Below are 23537 nucleotides of genomic sequence, written 5' to 3'. Positions count from 1 at the left end.
ATTGTGACATCAGCATTAGAATGTTCATTTGGGAACATTCTAATCCCATGCTATCTGTGATCTCAGGCCTGAAAGGTCCAAGGTCGTTCCTTGAGCACGCTTGGAATGCAGTGACTGCTGAATGAAGGCATGCATGAGAGAAAAGTACAAGGAAAAGAGGAAACAGATTTGGGGGAATATTCTCCCTCCATCCCTTCATCTAGCCGTTTTTCCCCGGCCTTATCTGAAGCCTAAAAATATCCCCGTACCAACCTCAGCGCGGGGCCTCTCGTTCCCTCCCTCCCGATAGGCCGCTCTAATCACACCGAGCCGGGCCAATTACAGGCCTGACTGAACGCCGTTTGCCACAAGTACGACAGCAATTACTTAAATGGCGGGGTGTAATCAAACGGAAGATCAGAGACAAAAGACTCTGACCGAGCGAACAGAAAGATGTTACTTACAGTGGCACGCAGCTTAAGAAGAGGAAAACATTAGTTCCTCTTTTGGCCAAATACTTAATGTTACTTTTCAGGGAACATGTGCGATTACAAAAAAAAAAAGGGGAAAAAAAAGACTACAAACATGGACTCCCCAGAGGACCTCAGTGTCTGCAGGTTTTTTTTCTCCCTAAAATCAGAACCAGATTCGTACAGAAGTAGCCACATGAGGTAAATGTGCAAGCAACTGTGTTTATTGATCAATTAAGCACTGATTAACCACAAAAAACCAGCACAGGCTGCAAGCTCTCCAGGCCCAGGGCTGTGGACCTCTGTAAGAATCTTATACTTATTGGCAGAGGGTTTGGGTGATCGCCCCCTAGGGGACGGCGTCGGCAGCGCACTCACCGTCCATCGCAGCATGATCTGCGTGTCGCTGACGGCGTCGGTGGAGGTGATGTGGGGGCCGGCCACCGGGCGGCTGGAGATGGGCGGGCCGACGGGCGACACCGCGTACGGCCTGGAGGGGGCGCTGTGCGGGCTCTCGCCGTACGTGTTCAGGGCCACCACGCGGAATCGGTAGGTGGAGCCTGGGGTGACGGACAGGGCGGGGCGGGGGGGCGGGGCGGGGGGGGGGGGGGGGGGGGGGGGGGGGGGAGAGGTCAGCGCAGCGGGAAGAGAAGCACACGGCGGAGAGATTAAATACGCGGTGTGTTTACTCCGTGAGCGCGGCCCGCTGCGACTGCGCTACAGAGGGGCAGGACGGGGTGAGGGGGTCAAAGGTCGCAGGATGACTCTGGCTGCGGGACGTTAATCATTACAGAGGCAGCACGCTCAACATTCCTTCCTGCTCCGCAGCAGAGTTTCGGTTTAAACACAAAACGGGGGGGGGGGGGGATTCTGGGGAAACAATGTGGGGCGGTTGCCAGGGGATACATTTCAGTTTAAAGCATAAAGGACATAAGAACACGTACTGAGCACAAGCCATTCAGTTATCTAAGCTCACTGTTCGCCTACAGGCTACAACAGCAGTGTCAAACTCCCAGTCCTACAGGGCCACAGTGTCTGCAGGTTTAACTCCAGTCCTGGAGGGCCACAGTGTCTGCAGGTTAACTCCAGTCCTGGAGGGCCACAGTGTCTGCAGGTTTAACTCCAGTCCTGGAGGGCCGCAGTGTCTGCAGGTTTAACTCCAGTCCTGGAGGGCCGCAGTGTCTGCAGGTTTAACTCCAGTCCTGGAGGGTCGCAGTGTCTGCAGGCTTAACTCCAGTCCTGGAGGGCCGCAGTGTCTGCAGGCTTAACTCTCTTAGCTAGAGAACAAATATTCATTCTCCACGGCATGCATGGATATTTCTGATACGATGTGGCCTTATGAATGTCAATCATTTACACTTAATTAACCAATCAGCAGAGCCCCTGGGCTGGAGGCTGGAGGTGGTACCTGCAGCATGCGCGCACGCTCACTGATCTCACCTGGCTCCAGCGTGCGCACCTCCACCGACAGCTTCAGCGGGGAGATGTTGTCCGCGGCGACGGCCCAGTCGGCGTTCCGAGCCTGGCGGCGGTACTCCACGCGGAACGCCGTGATCGGAGAGCCCCCGTTGGCCCGCGGGATCCAGGTCACGTACACCGAGCTCTCCGTCGCCATGGAAATGGTGGGCCGGTCCGGGGCCTCCGGAACTAGGGGGGGCGGGGGGCACATGACATCATCACATTTGGGCAAAACGGCACAAAGCTCTCGTCCACAGCGACGCACAAAGCTCAAGGTTATTTATTCTCCCCACACTGTGCATTTATACAGATGGAAATGGCAGCGAAGTGTGAAAAGATGAAGGCTGGATGAAGATGCACAACACCCTCAAACCTTTAACCTTTACGTCTCGTACAGAAACAGGGGATCTGCTGCAGCCCAAGACTTCAGAAATACTGTTTTACTGCAGATGAGTTTTAGAGAAGAGCAAACTGAATCCAGGGAGCACATCTCTTTCCTCCTCACCCCGAGAGAGAGACACACACACACACACACACACACACACACACACACAACACACAACACACAACACGCAGTGTAGCCGACCAGCACATCAGTGAGAAATGAGTCTACTTACTGTCCCAGCTCCACACAGAGAGAGCACCAAAGAGAGAGGGAGAGAGAGAGAGAGCATGAGCGAATAATAGTGATAGAGAGACAGTAAGAGATGGATAGAGAGAGAGTGTGGGAGAGTAATAGAGACAGAAAGAGAGAAGGGGTTAGTAAAAGGCAAAAAGGCACAAGAAGGTGGGACATGCTGCAGGTTAGCCAAGCGCACACACACACGCACACGCTTTACATGTGCATGCTCATACACATACCCACACACACAATGTACGCACGCACAACCACAGGCACCCACACACACAGTCACACACACATACACACTCTCTCTCTCACACACACACCTGTTCTTTTAGGCTCAGCTCGTAAAAATGCCACATTAAAACAGCATCAGCGAAAATCTGACCAGCAGAAAGTTCAGAGACAAAACGACACGCGCTAGTGCTCTTCAGATATTACTCTATAAATCATCGCTGCTATTGTGTCCGTATGACGCGTAGTTCTGCGGTGTGAAGCATTCGAAGTTCTCCCCTGCTGCCAGGAACCCGTCCCATCACAGGGCCTAAATCCAGACAGCCCTCTTCCACACCGACAAACACGGAAAGGGATTGAACCAACAAACCTCTGGAGTTCGCCCTTAACCACAAGGCTATGGAACAGAGACTGAAACACGGACACCGTTTAGTCGTTTCAAATAGACCGTCCCAAGACTTAGAGTATAAATGTACAAGGACACGATTACAGCGGCACACCGATTCCCTAATTCATGATGCTTCGCTAATTAAAGCAACAAAGTGATGTCATGCAATCCAGTCTTGTTCTGATTTGCATGAATGACACTTCAATACAAAGCAACTGCACCAGAGGTCAAGATGTAAACATTGATGAAAAAAAAAACTCTGAGCCCTCTGCCAAAGTGCCAATAAAGAAATCTGCTTCACACATGCTTCATACACACAATAATAACCCACAACAGTGCGTTTGCAAAGGCTATGTCAGTATTACTCAGTTTGTTTTGAAAGAAACCGAAATCACATCCGCAATCGGGACGCTCCTCCCCAGCTCTCACCCCGGTCGGGCATGACCACCCCAAAGTGCGTGTTGGCGTTCTCGCTTTCCGGAACCTTCTCGGGCGGGAACGGAAAGGGCGCCTTGGAGTCATTCTTGCCGGGGGAAGTGCTCTTTTCTGCAAAACCCACAGGGAGGGAAAGAGGGAGAGAGGGAGGGAGGGAGGGAATATCCATCAGGAAGGACAGAAACATGCAGAGGACGCATCAAGTCAGTCATCGCTCATAAAACCTGATCTTATAATGGGGAGTAACTTTTACAGTATCTTAGCCAAAAGCTAAACACAACTGTACAGTATATACACACGCACTCACATATTTTTATTACCAAGGAGCACCCATCTCCAGCTGAACATGCACATAACCAGCGCTCAGAAAACGAATCAGGCTGTTAATTTCACATGTAACCACAGGGTCTGCTGATTTTTTTCATCTTAAAACAGCAACCATTTCAGGCCCAAGAAACCAGGCCAGCTGAATTAATTGCCAGTAAACAATCTGCTGTAATTGCTTTAATTGACAAATCAAGTGCTGAGTAAAAAAAAACGAAAAACCACCACCAGACGTTACATCATCAGCACAGCAGCCATTAAGCATGTGCACTCATCCACAGGGCAACTCTCTGAGAACTTTAGAACTCTCTGCAACACAGAGCTGTGATGTCACAAAGGGGGCACGGAAGGCCCAGCTATGATTGGTGAGTGAGACTCCGTGGGCCTCCAGGGCAGGGCTGAGGAGCCCTGCTGTAGAGTATGAGATGGCGGTATGATAACGTAGCGGTATGATAACGTAGCGGTATGATAATGTAGCGGTATGATAACGTAGCGGTATGATAACGTAGCAGTGGTTCGGTGACGGGTTGGCGGTGCGAGACTGACCCTTGGCGGTGCGGAAGGTGAGCATGGCGGGCTGCCCCTCCCCCGCTGCGCTGCGTGCCACCATCAGGACCTCGTACAGACTGGAGGGCTCCAGGTCAGACAGGCGCAGGGCCTTCTCACTGCCCGGCACCCGGACCGTGTGCCAACTGCCTGCCACGTCCCCCACGTCATCCAGCTGCGCAGAGAGCGTGCGCACGCACACACACAGTATATAGATCACACACACACACACACACACACACATGCAGTACATACAACATACACCACACACAGACACACACACACACAGTATATAGATCACACACACACACACATGCAGTACATACAACATACACCACACACAGACACACACACACACACAGTATATACACCACACACACACACCATACGGTACACAAACACCATACAGTACAAACACCACATACAATTCATACACCACGCGCACACACACACACACACACACAGTATATACACCACACACACACACGCAGTACATACACAGTACATAGACAGCACACACCACACATAGTATATACACCACACAGACACCACACACAACACAACACACGCACAGAAACAGACAAACAGACAAACAAACGTTCACACAATGCAAACGCCCCACAGACGGACACCAAACAGGGAAAGAAAGGAAACAAACATGGCCGTCAGTCCTGCATTCCAGCTTTCTGCCAGCCTCAAACCCTTGTGCCAGAGCCCAGAGCACAGAACGGCGGAGTCACATTTTCCACAGGCCACAGGGCAACGGCACCTTCTGCCAGTGAAAACGACAGGGCCTTTGTCTGAGTAATTGTGCAGCTGGACAAAACGCAGAGAGGCATTTCTTTTTCTGTGCGAGTGAGAAACTGCCAGCTCTCCACAGCACAGCCGTGTCACCGACCACAATAACGGCCAAAACGCACTCCCAGTTTTCTCCCTCCTCACTCACTCCTCGCTGACATCACACCGCGACTCCGCCATTTTAACTCCTCTGGCCGGTGGCGACATCGTTGAGCTTAAAGTAGTTCTTGTTACACTGTTTTGCAAACTCCAGCTTCAAGAGCAGGTCTAAAATCCCTTATATTTCCATTTAAATTCTCAGACATGTATTTGAAATACTTTTGTTGCCTTAAAAAAAAATAAAAACTGAAACACACTCCCCACACGCTGATCTCGGAGGCTTTTCAACAAAGCATGCAGTCGTAACCCACGGCGACCAAGGGATTTAAGTGGGGTCCCAAATGAAGCATCTGAACCCGCGTCCAGTCTTTTGGGTGTGGGCGTGGCGCTGACCTTGCGGTACTTGACGAAGTAGGCGTTGATGGGGCTGCCCCAGGCCCGCCCCGCGCTCCACTCCAGGTCGTACACGTCCGGCTTGTGGGTCTGCGGCGGGCTCGTTATGATTGGTGCCTCAGGGGTGGGCGTGTCGCTCTTCCTCTCGACGGGCGTGTCCTGGCTGTACCCCAGCTCCTCCTCCTCCTCCTCCTCGACCTCCAGGAATGGCCCCTCCCCCTCATCGCTCTGGATTGGGTTAACTGAGGGAGGAGGGGGAGGGGCCTCCGCAGTCATACCCACTGTAGCGGTCACCACGGGCACTGTCAATCAAACGCACAGGAGACTGCTCATTCGACCTTCTTCCATTGTGTCATCCATAAAACAAAATTCCCAAGTTAACAATGACTCAAAACCAATTTTTGACAATACTGTTGCTAAGACACAAAACACAAGGCCATTTTACAATGATTCACAGATACTTCCACTGGACTTTTTTCCATCCCACTAATAAGAAAATGAAAGCAAGTCTGGTTTTCTCCACACACACACACACACACACACACACACACACACACACACACACACCCTGGATGGCCTGCAGAAAATCTTGTGAAATGTTGCTGTGGTGTGATGGGTTTTGTTCGTGCAGTTTTTAACAGACGTGTGACTGAGTCCCTCAGTGGAGCAGAAGCCAGCCAGCAGGCCTGGAGAGCTTCACCTTCATAACGAGACTTTCGATTAACATAAAAAAACAGGGGAAAAGTCCTGGATCCCCACAGCGGTGGATAATAATGCTCTGTTTGTTTTTTCCATTAACAAAAAACAAAAAAAACAAAAAGAGGCTCAAGCCAGAACGGTCCACCTGGGACGTCCTGTAGGCTGGGAACCATTTTACGTCTGACGAGGGTTTGGCAGTGGAGACATGGAATTTCTTTTTCCCCTTCTTCTCTCTCTCTCTGAGATATCCAGAGCGCAGTGTGTGTGCGCGCGCGCGCATACAGTGTGTGTGTGTGTAGTGTACATAGTGTGTGTGTGTGTGTGTGTGTGTGTGCATGTTTGTGTGTGTGTGTGTGCATGTTTGTTTGTGTGTGTGTGTGTGTGCATGTTTGTGTGTGTGTGTGTGTGTGTGCATGTTTGTTTGTGTGTGTGTGTGTGTGTGTGTACAGTGTACATTGTGTGTGTGTGTGTGTGTGTGCATGTTTGTGTGTGTGTGTGTGTGTGTGTGCATGTTTGTGTGTGTGCGTGTGTGTGTGCATGTTTGTGTGTGTGTGTGTGCGTGTGTGTGTGCGCGTGTGTGTGTGCGTGTGTGTGTGTGCGCGGGCCGAGCGTCAGGAGTGTGTGTATCTCCCGTGCACTCTCCCTTACAGGCTAAGAGTGCTGTAATTTTATTTTCAAACGTACACAGACTGAGGGGGGGATTAAATGCGGAGAGGGCGGGCCGCTGGGGGCGCCGCCGCGGGACCGGGGTCCTGTTTTGGACTGTTCTCGTCGTGCCACCCGCTTCACTTTACAAAGCAAACAGCCGCTGGGACGGTAACACAACACCCAACCCCAGCACCGCAGCCAGCTGCCAAACATTCCCCTCACTGGCCATTAAAATACCGCAGAGAATCAGACACCAGAACATCCTCTGCACTCCTCTTCTCTTCTCTTTCTCCTGCTATCCATCTCTCACTCTTTCTACACCCTCTTCCTCCTCCTCTTCTCTTTCTCCCGCTATCCATCTCTCACTCTTTCTACACCCACCTCCTCCTCCTCCTCCTCTTCTCTTTCTCCCGCTGTCCATCTCTCACTCTTTCTACACCCTCCTCCTCCTCCTCTTCTCTTTCTCCTGCTGTCCATCTCTCACTCTTTCTACACCCTTCTCCTCCTAACTTAACTCCAGATAAGCGTAGGGTGCAAAGCAGCTTCACTTGCACATGAAACTTAATCTGACTAAAGCTTAAGCAAGTGTAAGCACACCTCCAGAAACAGGGGGTACACTGACAGGGTACACTGACACTCCAATCCGGAGGTCTGATCTTTATACGTGAAGATAACCATATTTTTTTATTTTAATGTTTTTGTTAATATTCTGTAATGAATAAAACAATAAAACGGAAGTGTGAGTGGACGTACCGACAGTGAGGAAGGCCTCGGCCCGCACAGAGCCCAGCTCATTGGACGCCTCGCAGACGTACTTCCCAGAGTGGGCCCGGCTCGCAGCCTGGATGTAAAGTGAGCTGCTGCCCGGGCGAGACACGACGAGGTGGGGAGGGCCGGCACCGGGGGCCCTGGCTTCGGCCTGCTGGGGCTGGAGCAGGCGAGCGGGACGGGCGGCGATGGGGCCGGAGGCGTTGTACCAGCGGATGCGGGGCGGGGGTCGGCCGCTGGCGTTGCAGGACAGTAAGACGCCGTCCCCCTCCTGATAGGTCCCGTTTAGAGGCGGAGTCTGGATGACTGGCAGGGAGGTCGGGCCTTGAAAATAAAAATGCACGCGCAAACACACGCGCAGACGCACACACACACACACACACGCACACGCGCACGCACGCACACACACACACGCGCACACACGCACACACACACGCAGACGCACACACACACACACAGTAAAACAACGTTGAATCACAACCACTTACAGTAGCTGCACTAATCAATGCAAGTTTAACAGCAGGAGTATTGTGTTAAGATTATTATCCTTAGATTATTATCACAAGGCTCCGTTCTCTGTTCCTTATATCAACGTCTCCCAGTACATTCCGGAGTCCTCTTCTCTTTTAAGAAAACACTTTGAATCCACTGTATGAGAAGTTCTGTACAAATACAGTAATTATTAACTTCACTTATACAGCCACAGCTGGGTGGTCACCAGGTGCAAGCTATAACACAATAAAGGATTTCCTGACTATTCCCAAAACATGTACTTTCTGCCATTAAAACAATGGCCGTCTTTTCTGCCGATATCGGTTTCATCTCCCGCGGTTAGCAGCGCCTTTTCTGGGAAGTGAGAGAAACAAATTTTTGACTCCTCTCTCTCTCTCTCTCTCTCTCACTCTCCCTCTCCCTCTCCCTCCCCCAGCTCTCCCTCTCCCTCCCTCTCCCCTTCTCTCCCTCTCTCTTTCTCTTTCTCTTTCTCTCTCTCTCTCTCTCTCTCTCTCTCTCTCTCTAACGATTTTGGCGCCAGCGCAGACAGGCGCTCGAGGGGGGGGGGGGGGACATGCGGAGGCTGGCGCTTTGCTAGCGCTCGTTAGCAGCAGGGCTAGCGCCCGTTAGCGGCAGGGCTAGCGCCAGGGCCCGATGACTAAGTGCCAGTAAATACGAGGCGTTTGTGTGCACGCGCGTCGCTGACAGCCGCGTGGCCCGCGTCCCGCCACAGCGCCGTCCGCGGTGGGCCCCCTCGCATTCCCGCCGTCCACCAGCGTTAGTCCCCGCCGGCGCGCACTGAGCGCGCTCACACTTCCAGAGCAGCGCTGCTCTAAAAACACTCGGAACAGTAGAGCCCAGCTTAGCGTTTACAGCGCTGGCCAACCGACCGTTTTTCCACACCTCTCACCCGCCATTTTAACCCTTTATTTGACCTACTTGATAGCTCAAAAATTGAATAAATAAATAAATAAATAAATAAATAAATATTATTATTATTATTATTATTATTATTATTATTAATAATAATAATAATAATAATAATAATAAAAATTGACTTCATAACCAGTGACAATATCTACTGTGGAACAATCTTCTGTTCTTCTGAAAACAGAGTGACTTTTTAACACTGAAACAAGCCAGTATGAATAAAGTTCTGCAGGTGTCCTGTGTAGAGAGTTTGAGAAGCTGTGGATTTAGCATTCAGAACCCGAGGTTCTGCTCCACACACCCCTCTAGATTTCTTTTGCAAGTACCTGATTGGACAGTGAGAACACCAGCCGACTGGGCTGATCCAATCCCGTTGTCCGCCAGGCACTGGTACGCGCCCTCGTCCTGCTGCGTTACCGCAGCGATCTGGAGGGAGGAGCCAGATATCTGGAGGCGGGGCGAAGGGGTGACGGGGGCGGAGTTGAAAAGCCAGGTGACGTTGGGGGCGGGGTTTCCCTCAGCGGCGCAGGTGAAGCGGACGGACGAGCCCGGAGACGCCAGCTGGTCCATCAAACCTCTTGACACAGAAGCGCCCACTGACAGAGAGAGAAATACAGTGACATCTAGGCACTTAGCTGCCCACTGTTCTCCAGAGATAACGGCAGTGCACAGCTTTCTACGTGCAATCCATTTCAAGATTCAAAAACTTTATTGTCCATTAATGCAGGCAATTTACACAGCTGAGCATTTTACTGAAGCAAGTCAGGTTCAAGCAGAGGTGGACCATCCAGGGATCCAGGAAAATCCAAGTCCTCCACAGTATCTTGTTCCAATCACCTGGATTTGCTAATTAGCACAATTCTTCAGCCAGGAGGTAGAACTAATTACTGAACTCAGCTGGTCGTGTTCATGGGTAGAAGAAACACACGGCAGGACTTTTACTTTCTGACCCCGGGACTTTCCACCTCTGGGTTCAAGCGCCTCGCTGAAGGATACAACAGCAGTGCCCCACTTGGGAATTAAACCTGCAGCTCCCGAGTGACAAGCCCAGTTCTTTAATCACTATACTGTTAGGAAACTGGGCAAATAATGTACCAGTATAACCTTTGTAGCACAAGGACATGAAGGCAAGTCAATCCACTGAAGAAAAACATTATAGTAGACAGGGAAAGATCTATCGATAGACCAGTCACTCTTTCTGTACAACACATTTAAAAAACCAGTTGTCACACAGTAGTGCTTGATTAGGGATTTCTGGGGGAACTAAAGCAACTGACAAAAAATTATCCATGATTAAGAGAATCTGAGAGAGGAAAACAGGAAAATGCTTCCTAGCGGAACACGCTCGCGACATGGCAGCTCACCGAGCACGCTGACGGTGTAGTTCGCGTGGACCAGGTCCCCGGCCTCCTCGCTCCCAGCGGAACACCGGTAGCTACCGCCATCGCTCTCCCTCGCGGCGGTCACAACCAGGTTGCCGTGTAGCAGTCTGTGATTGGCCCCCGGCACCACTTCCTGTCCGTCTTTGGTCCAGCGGGCGACGGGCGCGGGGCTTCCTGCCAAGACGCACTCCAAGATGGCGGACTCGGAAATCGCCACGGCGACGGTCTGCGGGGTGACGGGGTACACCACGCGCACAGGGGAGGGGCCATCAGAGCCTGCAATGGGGGGGGGGGGGGGGGGCATTGGGACAGTGGGATGGCAGCCCAAGAGTTAACTCAGGGGTGTACAACCAAATTCCTGGAGGACTGACATGTGCACTGGTTTTTGTTTCAATAAATACAAGTTTATGATAAATATAAATGCCTTGGCCCAAGTGTAGACTGGCAACACCCTACCTGTGAATCAAAGCAACAAACTCACAGTTGTAAGCCCAGTTCCATAGACATTGTACAACAACGTCACCCCCGAATAGGTAATATAATGTTGATAAAACTGTAGCAATATCTGGCCTCAGAGTGCCCCACATTAGGCCATGAAGAAGAGAAGAGGACCAAGTGTGTCACGGTCAAATGTGTCCCCCTGACTCACGTTTGACGGTAAGCCTTGTTCCGTGGGCCTCCACCCTGGTTTCCCGGGTGACGGGGTTGTACGCTCCACACTTATACATCCCCTGGTGCTGGGGGGACACGGACACAATCTGAAGGTTCCCAGACGGGAGAATTAAATATTCGCCTGGGGAGGGCAAAGGACAGCAAGATCAGCTCAGAACCCTTCCGTTATTCCAGCTGAAACGGCTCAGAAAGCAAGCGCTACATTAACTCTCCATCAGCCTTTCATAGAAAAAGTTTCACAGAAAAACCTTTCATAGAAAATATGATCTACAGCACGTCATGGTACATGATATCTCCTGTTTTTAACACGTTAGGCCAGGGGTGCCAAACTTCAGTCCTGGAGGAGCCGCAATGTCTGCGAGTTTTTGGTGTGTGTGTCTGTGCGTGAGTGTGTGTATCTGTGTGAGTGTGTGTGTCTGCATGTATGTGAGTGTATGTGTGTGCATGTCTGTGTGAGTGTGTGTGTGTGTGTGTGTGTGCATGTGAGTGTATGTACACATTTGTGCAGCAGGCATCACTACCTGTGGATTTCTCCAGCCACTCCCCTCGAACCCGGAGCCGCGGCAGGGCTGGGGGGTCACTGGGGGGCAGGTGGCACTGGATCAGCGCCGTACTGCCCTCCTCCACGGTCATCGGCCGCCGGGACGATCTGCCAAACTCGCCAATATCTGCAGGGAACGGGACAATGGGTCGGTTCTCAAAATCAATCAGTAAAAGAATCGCACTTATGCCAAACTCAGAGCAAGGCTTGGCATAAGCAGGCTGATTCAATCAATTAGTCAACTAAGAAAATCTATCAATTAACAATTAACAAACAATTGATCGACCAACCAAAAACTAATCAATCCTGTACAGTCCCATTCACAAAATCCAATTGAGCCAATTTTAGAAAGATCCAGAATTAGCTCATTCAGAATTTTTCCTCAACTGTCCAGGGTCACCTGCGATAGGGACACGGGTTCGAGCGAGGGCGTGGCCGGGCGGTTACCTGTGATAGGGACACAGGTTCGAGCGAGGGCGTGGCTAGGTGGTTACCTGTGATAGGGACACGGGTTCGAGCGAGGGCGTGGCCGGGCGTGGCTGGGCGGTTACCTGCGATAGGGACACGGGTTCGAGCGAGGGCGTGGCCGGGCGTGGCCGGGCGGTTACCTGCGATAGTGACTCGAGCGGGGCGGCTGGCGACGGTGCCCGTTTCGGAGTGCGCCACGCACTGGTACTGCCCCGTCTGGCCGGGCTGAAGGGAGGGGAGGGTGAGGGAGCCGGGCCCGATCCGAACCCCGGGCGCGGCCGTCGGGTCCAGGGGCCGGCCCCCGAAACGCCAGGACAGCCGTGCCGAGGCGGAGGAGGAGGAGGAGGAGGAGGGGCTGAGGGAGCAGCTCAGGTTGACCACGCCCCCCTGCTTCTGAACCACGGGGCGGGGCTCCAGGTGGAAGGAGAGAGACGCATCTGCACAGACACACAGAGAGTGTGTTTCATTACTGCATCAGCTACATCACACACACACACACACACACACACACACAGACAGTCAGCTTCATTACTGCATCAGCTACATCACACACACACACACACACACACACACACAGACAGTCAGTTTCATTACTGCATCAGATACATCACACACACACACACACACACACACACACACACAGACACACAGACACAGACACACACACACACACACACACACAAACACACAGACCGTCAGTTTCATTACTGCATCAGCTACATCACACACACACACACACACATACACACACACACACACACACACACACAGACACACAGACAGTCAGCTTCATTACTGCATCAGCTACATCACACACACACACACACACACAGTCAGTTTCATTACTGCATCAGATACATCACACACACACACACACACACACACAGACAGTCAGCTTCATTACTGCATCAGCTACATCACACACACACACACACACACACACACACAGACAGTCAGTTTCATTACTGCATCACATACATCACACACACACACACACACACAAACACACAGACACACAGACCGTCAGTTTCATTACTGCATCAGCTACATCACACACACACACACACACAGACAGTCAGTTTCATTACTGCATCAGATACATCACACACACACACACACACACACACACACACACACAAACACACACACACACACACACACACACACACACATACACACACACACACACAGACACACACAAACACACAGACACACATACACACATACACACATACACACATACACACACACACACACAGACAGTCAGCTTCATTACTGCATCAGCTACATCACACACACACACAGACACACAGTCAGTCTCACCCACAAACACAAACACAGACACACAGAGAGTCAGTCTCACCACCACTACAGCTAGATCACACACAAACCCTGACCCCCACCCCGCCCTTACCTGAGCAGCTGATGAGGAGGGCGTGGCACAGGTACAGGAAGGTGGAGAGGACCCCCGGGGCGGCGGCCATGGCCCCCTCCGGCCGTCCTGGAGCCCCAAATTCGGCTCCTCTCCCCCCTGTCACCCCGTCGGGACGTCCCAGAGCCCTGAGTTCTGCTCCTCTGCCCCGACACCTGCAGAGCGGAGAGAGGAGAAGAACCTGATCAAACCAGGGTCCAGAAACTGCAGCCAAGCACAGCCAACCCAGCCCAGAACACCGGCAGGATACCGCGAGGAACAGAGCCTCACCCAAACGGGCTCTCAAAAACCCCAGCACACAGTGCATTCATAATGAAGTCACAATGCAGTCATAAGGCAGTTATAATGCAGTCGTAACACATTCATAATGCAGTCATAGAAATCATAGCGCAGTTATAACAGTCCTAATGCAGTAAAGGCAGTTACAACACAGTTGTAACGCAGTCATAGAGCAGTTATACTGCACAATCCACAGACAGCTGCGACACACCGCCAGCAGAAGCTCAGGAAGCCAGGCTCTCCAAAGCACAGCAGGTTAAATCAAAAAGATTTTAATTTATTACGAAACTAAGCACACACAGGGCGAAAAAAAACACTGATCTACGCACAGAGGAGGTCCAGAGGAATCCACTTCATGTTTATAAAAAGCATTCCTCACGCCCCAAGAAATTTAGGATTTATGTCCAAGTCCTCCTCACCCTATTTTTTATCCTCTGCTGTCCGTTCAAATACAAACCAGGTGAAAGAAACCGGACCCCCAACTTTCCATGCGAGCAGCGAAACTCAACCCCCCCCCCGAAAACTCCCTCACCCCTCACACAGACACAGACACACACACACACACACACGCTCTGACACCTGAGACAGACACACAGACACAGACACAGACACAGACACACACAGACACACACACACACACACACACACACACACACACACACACACACACACACACACACACACACACACACACACCCTCTCTAAACCCGAGCCTCGTGTAGAATTCCAAGCCCTGGGATTAGAGTATCCCAACTCCCGCCCGCCCGCCCGCCTGTTTACCCAACCCGGAATTCAGAATTCCACCCCCAATACCCCCTCCCTCCCAGGTCTGACGCCATCCCAGCCGCGTAAGGGGAGTGTGTGCCCCCTCCTAATATCACTGTCCCGTCACACTGCGTCGCCCCTCCACAGGCCCACCGTAGCCTGACACGGGCCCACAGGGGGCCAGGTCCAAGGACAAGAGGGAGGCCGAGAGGAAGTGGGAAAAACCTAATTAGGAGCATTCCTTCTCTTCCTTTTGAAGAGCCGAAGAACCCCTCTCCTCGCCACCCCTCTCCACCCCACCGTTCCCTCCCTCCCTCCCAGCACCTTTTTTTTTTTTTACCCCCCCCCCCCCCCCCCGACCCTCTTTTTTTTGATCAATAATCCGGTGAGGGGGGCTTTGATCATTGGTTCCTGGTCGGTAACCGTTGTGTTGAGCTTGATGTCGACGGACAATGGCCTTCCAGCTGGGGCATTCACACAGGCCAAGTCACCCGAGGCCTGGGTCTGGCCGTACTTGGGGGGGGGGGGCGGGGGGGGTGCTCAAATTAAAGCCATGATGTCTGGGAGGGTGCACTAGAGCTGAACGATCCTGTAACCCCCCCCCTCCCCCCGGCACACCCTCCCCAAACCCCAAGCCCCAAGGACAAGTTCTTTGCCCCCTGTTGTTGCGTCCTGCCCTCTCGAGCGAAAATCGAACCGCCCGGCTGAGTTTAAAGCTCTGAGCTCCAGGAAAACATCCGCGAGCGCACTCTAAACCTGTTTATGAGTCCGCTTCTGTCCCGCTTCTGCCCCCGCTTCTGCCCCCGCTTCTGCCCCCGCGCCTCCGCTTCTGCCCCCGCTTCTGCCCCCACTTCTGCCCCCGCTTCTGCCCCGTTTCTGCCCCCGCTTCTGCCCCCGCGCCTCCGCTTCTGCCCCCGCTTCTGCCTCCGCTTCTGCCCCGCTTCTGCCTCCACTTCTGCCCCGCTTCTGCCCCCGCTTCTGCCCCCGCTTCTGCCCCCGCTTCTGCCCCCGCTTCTGCCCCCGCTTCTGCCCCGCTTCTGCCCCCGCGCCTCCGCTTCTGCCCCCGCTTCTGCCCCCGCTTCTGCCCCCGCTTCTGCCTCCGCTTCTGCCCCGCTTCTGCCCCCGCGCCTCCGCTTCTGCCCCCGCTTCTGCCCCCGCTTCTGCCCCCGCGCCTCCGCTTCTGCCCCCGCTTCTGCCCCCGCGCCTCCGCTTCTGCCCCCGCGCCTCCGCTTCTGCCTCCGCTTCTGCCCCCACTTCTGCCCCCGCTTCTGCCTCCGCTTCTGCCCCCGCTTCTGCCCCGCTTCTGCCCCCGCGCCTCCGCTTCTGCCCCCGCTTCTGCTCCCGCGCCTCCTCTGTCAAAATCTGCTATCATCACCAGCATCCGTTTTCCTACCTACAGCGATAACACACAGGCAGGCAAGCATACATACATACATACACACACACACACACACACACACCAACACTCACACACAAGCACGAATGCAAACACACACAGGTTGTGTTTTTATGAAACACTAAGCTTACAAACTTGGAAAAGCTACCAAGGTGGAATAAAGTCTCCTTGGTAACGCAGGGCTGATTTCAGAAAGAATAAGAAATGAAGGGACAGGAGCACACTGAAATTTCTCTAAATTGTTTAAATAAGGGGTACCTCTGCCTTCTAAGGACAGAGGTACCCCCAAACATAGCTGCACCATCAGAGGGTCAACTGGAAAAATCCTAACAAAAAGAACATTAAAAAGTAAGAACGTTATGGATACTTCCACAACTGGCGAACAGAATTTGAGATGGGCTCATTAGTATGGGCAGAACAGAACTATGACACACAGTCCCCCAGCCTGCAGGACAGCCTCAGGAGCAAGGCCTCGCTTCCTCCCATAATGCTCTCTGGTGAAAGGGAGAGGAGGCGGATGTGGTGGAGCAACACTGTCGAGCGACAGTGGGGCCTCCGAAAATGTCACTGTTTCAGCCTGCCCCCACTTCCCCCATGCCCTGTAACCCCCTCCCCCAGAAACCCCCGGGCAGGCCCTGAGGAAGACAGAGGAGGAACCGCAGGAAATAATAAACTCTCCCAGGTCCAGACCAACGGCCCCCCCCCTCACCCGGGGGTCAAAGGTCACCGGGGGGCAGAGAGGCCCGAGCGGGGCAGCGGGTGTCTGGCAGCCCCCGGACCCCCCCCCCCCCCCCGGACCCGCCCCCCCCACGCCACTTTTCTCCCCCACGGGGGGCAGACTAGTCTCTCAGCGCCCACAGAGGGGGGCGAGGGGAACGGGGGGAAGCAGGAACGTCAAAACTACCGGCAGCCCCCCACACGGGAACACTACACAGGTGCAGCGGTGACCAGCTGAAACCCTACACACCCCGCCCCGCCCCGCTCCGGAGTCAGTGTGTGTGTGTGTGTGTGTGTTTCAGCAACTGAAAAATCATCGGCCTTTTTCAATTCATGAACTGAATCCCAGTTAATTTTCACAATGAGTTGAAATGAGTGGTTCGCGCATCTATGAATCCCTCTCTCCACGTCGGGTTCCCACCCCCTTCATCAGCAGCATTCCCTATTGGCTACAGGCCCAGCTCTGAGACCGGCCAATCAAACACCACAAGCAGAAAGTTACTATTTTCCTACAAGTCGCAACAGGCTCTCCCCCTTTCTCTCATTCTCCCTCCCGCCAACTCCCTCATTCTCTCTCTCTCTCTCTCTCTCTCTGGCTCTGTCTCATATCACTGGAAACCATCCCCTGCTCTCACAGAACGTAATAATAATATATAATTACAATAATCAAAACGGCTCATAAAAGTGCACAGCACAGCACATCACGGACGGCTTTGCCGCGCTTTAAGGCGATAGCGGCTGTTTGGCGGGTTTCGGTGCCGCGAAGTCCGAAAAGGCCGCGTTCGTCGGGGGGGGGGGGGCATCGGGCGCCGTATCTCGGCAACCGATCTGGCGAAACGAGGAAGAGGAGGGAGCCGTTCCCGGGCCCTTATCTGCAGCTCCTTCCTCACACATCCGCCGCCGCGGGATCTCGGCCAGGAGCGGGCGCCACCCGCCAATCGCCACCCACCACCCCCCCCCCCCCCGCCTGCCCCCCCCCAGGGGTGGGGAGGGATTCTCTCCTACTGGCGGGAACACAGTGCAGTACAATGGGTAAGGAACTGGGCTTGTAACCTAAAGGTCCCAGGTTCAATTCCTGGGTAGGACACTGCCGTTGTACCCTTGAGCGAGGTACTTAACCTGCATTGAAATCCAGCTGTATAAATAGATGCAAAGTAAATGCTGTGTAAAAAGTTGTGTAAGTCACTCTGGATAAGAGCGTCTGCTAAATGCCTGTAATGTAATGTAATGTAATGTAATGTAATGCACCAGGAAGTGAGGCCACCCAGAGTCTTTCTGTAAGTGTCTACAGTGTGCAGCCCAGCCTTCCACGGAGCGAGGGATAACCAGAGGAAAGAGTGCGGAGTGTAGAGACGGAACACTCTCATCCAGGGGGCTGGAATTTCGGGACCGGGCGTGGGTTTAGAGGGGGCTCCTCCACAGGGGTCATTTTGAACACACACAGCCCCAGGGCTGGGGGACAGACTGGGGGTGGCGGCAGGGGGGGGAGGGGGCAATTCCTTTTCAGCTCAGTTAATTCGGCAGATTAGTTTAATTAGACTCATGAATTAATTAACTGGGAAAATCCCCATATTAAAATATAAGGCTTTTGCCAATTAAAATGGACCGTTCACTTTTGGGGTTTTTTTTTCTGATATTATTATAGTATAAATGTACATTTTCAATTGGCACAGACAGTTCCTGTTAGTGATAAATGATATTTTAGATATTTTGAGAAGTTCATGAACCTTTTGCTGTACAATGGCTGGTACAGGACCGTTAGGGAAATGTTGGTCTAAAGCAAAATACATGCACTTAAAGTACCTCCACAGCAGCTTGTACAGTTGTGCACAAGTTATGTAGATGTTGTGCTATACGACACTCACACTGTCTCCACCCAGTTTCTCAAAACCCATCAAGGCCTGAAACGCAGGAGGTTGCAGGTTCAGTTCCCAGGTTGGGCACTGCCCTTCAGTAAGGCGCTTAACCTAACTTTCAGTAACACGCTCAATGCATTTACGTATTCACACACACATGCACACGGAACCTACACACACACACAAATGCACACGTACATGCACGCAAATACACAATCTCTTTCTCTCCCCCCTTTCCTCTCTATCTCTCTCTCTCCCTCTCTCTCTTCCTCTTGCCCCCTTTCTCTCTCTCCCTCCCTGTCTCTCTCCCTCCGTCTCTCCCTCCCCCTCCCTCCCTCCCTCCCTCCCTCCCTCCCTCCCTCCCTCCCTCTCTCCCTCTCTCCCCCTCTCTCCCTCCGTCCCCTCTCTCTCTCCCTCTCTCCCTCCCCTCTCTCCCAGCCCGGATCCACGCGCAGTACCCCAGCCTGTCTGCACTCGCCCCCGGATCCCACGGACAGATGATCTGCAGCAGTGAGACATTCCAGAAACTTCTCTACTCATGGGGAGAGAGAGAGGGACAGACAGACAGAGGAGTCTGAGAGGGAGGAAGGGTATGAGGTAGAATAAGACGAAAGAGAATAAGATGGAAAGAACTGAAACACAGAGCACTCAAAATGCTGAACTACAGAACGCTCAACCCCGAAATACACAGCACTAAATGCTGAACTGCAGAGCACTCAACCCTATACTACTGACCACTCAACCACAGACCACTCAACCCTATACTACAGACCTCTCAACCACAGAGCACTCAACCCTATACTACAGACCACTCAACCACAGAGCACTCAACTCTATACTACAGACCACTCAACCACAGAGCACTCAACCCTATACTACAGACCACTCAACCACAGAGCACTCAACTCTATACTACAGACCACTCAACCACAGAGCACTCAACCCTATACTATAGACCACTCAACCCCGAACCACAGAACACTGAGCCCTGAACTAAACAGCACTGGGGCCTAAACTACTCTATCTTCTCTCCAAGGGAGAGACACGGTCACAGCAGAGAGGAGGAGAGGAGGATATGACCGCCAATCAAGAGGAAGGCCCGCCCCTTTAACGAGACATTAAGAGGGAACGCATAAATCACAGGAAGTGAGTGATTCATTCTGAGGCCCCATCACAGAAGCCGGCCCCCATCCTTCACAATCTCTCTCTAAATAGAGCATGTCACACACATCAAAGGACCTGGAGAGCGATAACGTCGGCAGGGGTTTCTGCTTCAGGGGATTCTGAGCGAGGAGAGACATCGCCGCCATACCGAGGAGTCCGTTCCTATTTCTAGTCTGACAATTTCAAGGAAACAAATTTTAAATTGTACTGATGAGTCGTAAAATCCCTGCAGAACTAAACCGCGCACCGATGGCCTTTGGTAACTGGAATGGCCTCGTTCACGGCAAATTATGTGCCGTTAATTTCAGCTGGATTTTGAGGATCAATTTCATTCAGTCAAGGAATGAAAGGAATATAAGGAAATTAACTCAAATTGGAAAAAAAAAAAAAAAAAGATTAAATAAAATCTTATTAGGCCATTTTTTCGTGAACTCATGAACTGAATTTAAATTAATTTCTTTGAATGGACTGAATTGAAATGGAATTGACCCCCCAGCCATGGTAACTACATCGTGGGAACGGGGGGTGGGGGGGGGGGGGGGGCGGATGGGGGACGGAGACGGACAAGGGAAAGGTTGCGCGGATCAGGCAGTCAGATCCCACAAAGCACAGTTTACCAACGACAATCATCCACCCCCCGCCCCCCCACCCACCCTGTCCCCCCAAGTGCCTGGGCCCAGACCTGGGAGACAGCCCTAACTCCAGCCCCAGGCTTATTGGCCTAGTCCTCTAAGTCGTTGAGAGGGTGGGAACGAGGAGGAGGAGGAGGGATTGGGGGGGTTGGCCAAAAAGCAAATAAAACCCGTCTTAATTGGAATTTTTTTGTAATGTCTTGTTTTCCTGGGAATGTGGGGAGGGGTAATGGGGGGGGGGTATTGTATGTGTATGTATGTGTGCGTGTAGGGGAGGACGTTTCCCAAGGTCTTTTTTTTTTTGTTTTTTTTTTTTTTGAACAGCGGGATTAACTACAGCAGCGAGATTCAATGGAGTCTTGGCCGTCGGTGGCAGGGGGGCCCCCGAACAAGGGTTCGTTCCCTAGTTATCATCAACTCACCCCCCCACCCCACCCCCCTCGCCCCCGCCCCCAAACACTACCTCGCCCACTAAAGCTTGCTGCCCAACGCTGCCAGCCCCCTGTCTCCATGGCGATGCCCGCCCGCCCGCCCGCCCTCCCTCCCCTTACACAGGCGATTTCACAGCCATTTTGGCTCAGAAAAAAGGAGCCTGCGTGTGGCACCAGGTAATCCTGACACAGACGAGACTTCCAGAGGAAGACCGGCTGGCCCGGAGAGCGTCAGCACATCGTTTACAACGTGAGCCGCCTGCGTCTGATTCGCTGCCCGAGAGAGAGACAGCAGATCTGCTGTGGGATCCTGGCCAAGGAGTGAGGGACAGGTAGGATGCAGTCTGTCTGTCTGTCTGTCAGTCGATCAGTCAGTCTGTCAGTCAGTCAGTCAGCAAGTTAGTCAGTCAGTCAGTCAGCAAGTCAGGCAGTCAGTCAGTTAGTCAGTTAGTCAGTCAGTCAGTCAGCAAGTCAGACAGTCAGTCAGTCAGTCAGTCAGTCAGCAAGTTAGTCAGTCAGTCAGTCAGTTAGTCAGGCAGTCAGTCAGTCAGAACAGCAGTTTGGTAGATGAGCACTCTACCTCCTCCACCTCAAGACAGAAAGAAGAAAAGCTTTAGTGGGGAAATAAAAGAAAGTTGCGACCAAAATCAAAAAGCCTCAACGCTGTTAACACAGCGCCCATAAAAGGGCGGGTGGAGGAGGAGCTCCTTGTGTAAAGAGGAGGGCCCCAGGTTCTCAAGGATGCATCAGGGTTCCTGCACATCACACAGGAAGGAGACCGCACCAATCAACAGCTGGAGCTGGATGAGCGGTAACTCTCCACACTCCACTGGTGTATCTAAACCCCCCCCACCCCCAAATAACTGCACACAAGCCCACACCCCCGCCCCCACCAACCAGAGCCTCCTGGATTCCATCACTCCCCATGTCACCACGGCAACATCACTGGACCTACAGACAACAAACTCTGCTTTCTCTCCCTCTCTCTCTCTCAGGCTGCTTTTTGGCTCAGATCCCGGTCGGTACATATAGATTAATAACGCTGTCTTAAACAGGCAAAAAGAAAGAACAGGAAGAGGAAGAGGGAGAGAAAGGCAGCAGGTTCAGAACACGCACTGCAAGAGGCCCAGTACCCGCCCTCACACACACACACACACACACACGCACACACTCTCACACTCACACACACACACAGACACACACACACACACACTCACACGCACAGACACGTATACACACACACACGCACACACACACACACACACACACACATAGACAGACAGACACAGTCACACAGACACACACACGCTCCACATCAACACTCAATAACAAACACACGCAAACGCATTTCCTTAGCCAAACAAACTGTCAAACATTGCACGGTCCCCCTTGGGTGGTTTTATTCCAGCGTAAGATCTTGACAAAACATAAAAGCTAAACTGCTGTGCGTGTACACATGCAAACACATTAACGTAAACACGCTTCCCCAAAACAGAGAGCCTGAACAAGTGCATTCGTCTTGCGGTTGTCTAAATGTTTATTTGGAAAGCCTTGCTCACACTGTATCGACCAGAAGCACTTGCTGCGTAGTTTTCCCAAACAAACCGGGTTCAAAGTGCAGCAGATTTTCCAGTCTGAATCACGACTCCGTGCCTCGCGGTGAAACACACGCCAGCATGCTGGGCTGCGCTCTTTTTCACGAGACTAAAACGCTGGAGGTCAGAGGTCGAGTGGTCATCGCCATCAGAGATAAATTAAAGTAATAAAAACAAACTCATCCTAGAGGGCAGGACAGGCTTGCTGTTCACTGAGTATTTTGCTGATGAAGCAGTTACCCAAACAATTTTTTTTTGTAGTTGTTTTAATCCCATGGTCCCCTAAACCTCCCCTCCCCCCACCCGATGACCACCTCGATAAAACGGTTACGCTATCGGTAAACACCATTATCGCACCCCAACCACAGGCCTCAAAACAAGCGCGGTTTAACGAAAAGTAGTGCAAGTAAGCATCTAAAATGGGGTCGTGTAGTTTGTACATCACACGTGTACATAAATCACAGGGCAAGTATTCTTTGGAAAACTCTGTATTCAATCCAAAAACTAAGGTAAATGCAATAAATTACAGTGGAATACACAGTTGTAATTTTTTAAGTGAGTAATTAAAGGAATTAGTATATATGAACAAAATATTCTTAAGGGGGGGGGGGGGGGGGGCAACTTTTTGTCCATTCTGCTGAGGACCCTCTGGGGCTAATTCTTGGAGCCCCTGGGGTCCCGTACCCCCAGTTTGGGAACCCCCGCGCTAACGTGCTACAGTAGCGCATCGCCCATCCCAACTGCAAAAGGGGAACGCTCTTGGCCTCCAGCTCCCTCTCACAGGGGGTCAAAAGTGCGTTTTCTGGACGCCGCTGAACTCGCACACGGCGTCGGATTTCTCGTAAAAACACCCCCACGCCCCCACGCCAGCCACAACACCCTCGCCAATCGATCACGGCTACACCCCCTCCCTGCCCTTTTGGG

The 23537-nt window shown here is 52.3% G+C and overlaps 1 protein-coding gene across 2 annotated transcripts in view; it reads right to left on the bottom strand.

Moving 5' to 3' along the window:
• cdon (cell adhesion associated, oncogene regulated) overlaps window positions 1-23537 on the bottom strand; it is a 43692-nt gene that overhangs the window by 9509 nt on the left and 10646 nt on the right. For both annotated transcript variants that reach the window (XM_035383670.1, XM_035383672.1), the window contains exons 2-13: window positions 13761-13933; window positions 12487-12783; window positions 11859-12005; window positions 11315-11458; window positions 10648-10941; window positions 9610-9879; window positions 7847-8185; window positions 5747-6048; window positions 4457-4631; window positions 3581-3697; window positions 1890-2096; window positions 828-1009 (exon numbers count right to left, since the gene is read on the bottom strand). In XM_035383670.1, the coding sequence (XP_035239561.1) occupies window positions 828-1009; window positions 1890-2096; window positions 3581-3697; window positions 4457-4631; window positions 5747-6048; window positions 7847-8185; window positions 9610-9879; window positions 10648-10941; window positions 11315-11458; window positions 11859-12005; window positions 12487-12783; window positions 13761-13830 (2544 nt within the window). In that variant the 5' untranslated portion in view covers window positions 13831-13933. The remainder of the gene's footprint in view (window positions 1-827; window positions 1010-1889; window positions 2097-3580; window positions 3698-4456; window positions 4632-5746; window positions 6049-7846; window positions 8186-9609; window positions 9880-10647; window positions 10942-11314; window positions 11459-11858; window positions 12006-12486; window positions 12784-13760; window positions 13934-23537) is intronic.

Source organism: Anguilla anguilla, chromosome 12, assembly GCF_013347855.1.
Source record: "Anguilla anguilla isolate fAngAng1 chromosome 12, fAngAng1.pri, whole genome shotgun sequence".
NCBI lineage: Eukaryota > Metazoa > Chordata > Actinopteri > Anguilliformes > Anguillidae > Anguilla > Anguilla anguilla.
This window is presented reverse-complemented; position numbering and strand designations above follow the sequence as displayed.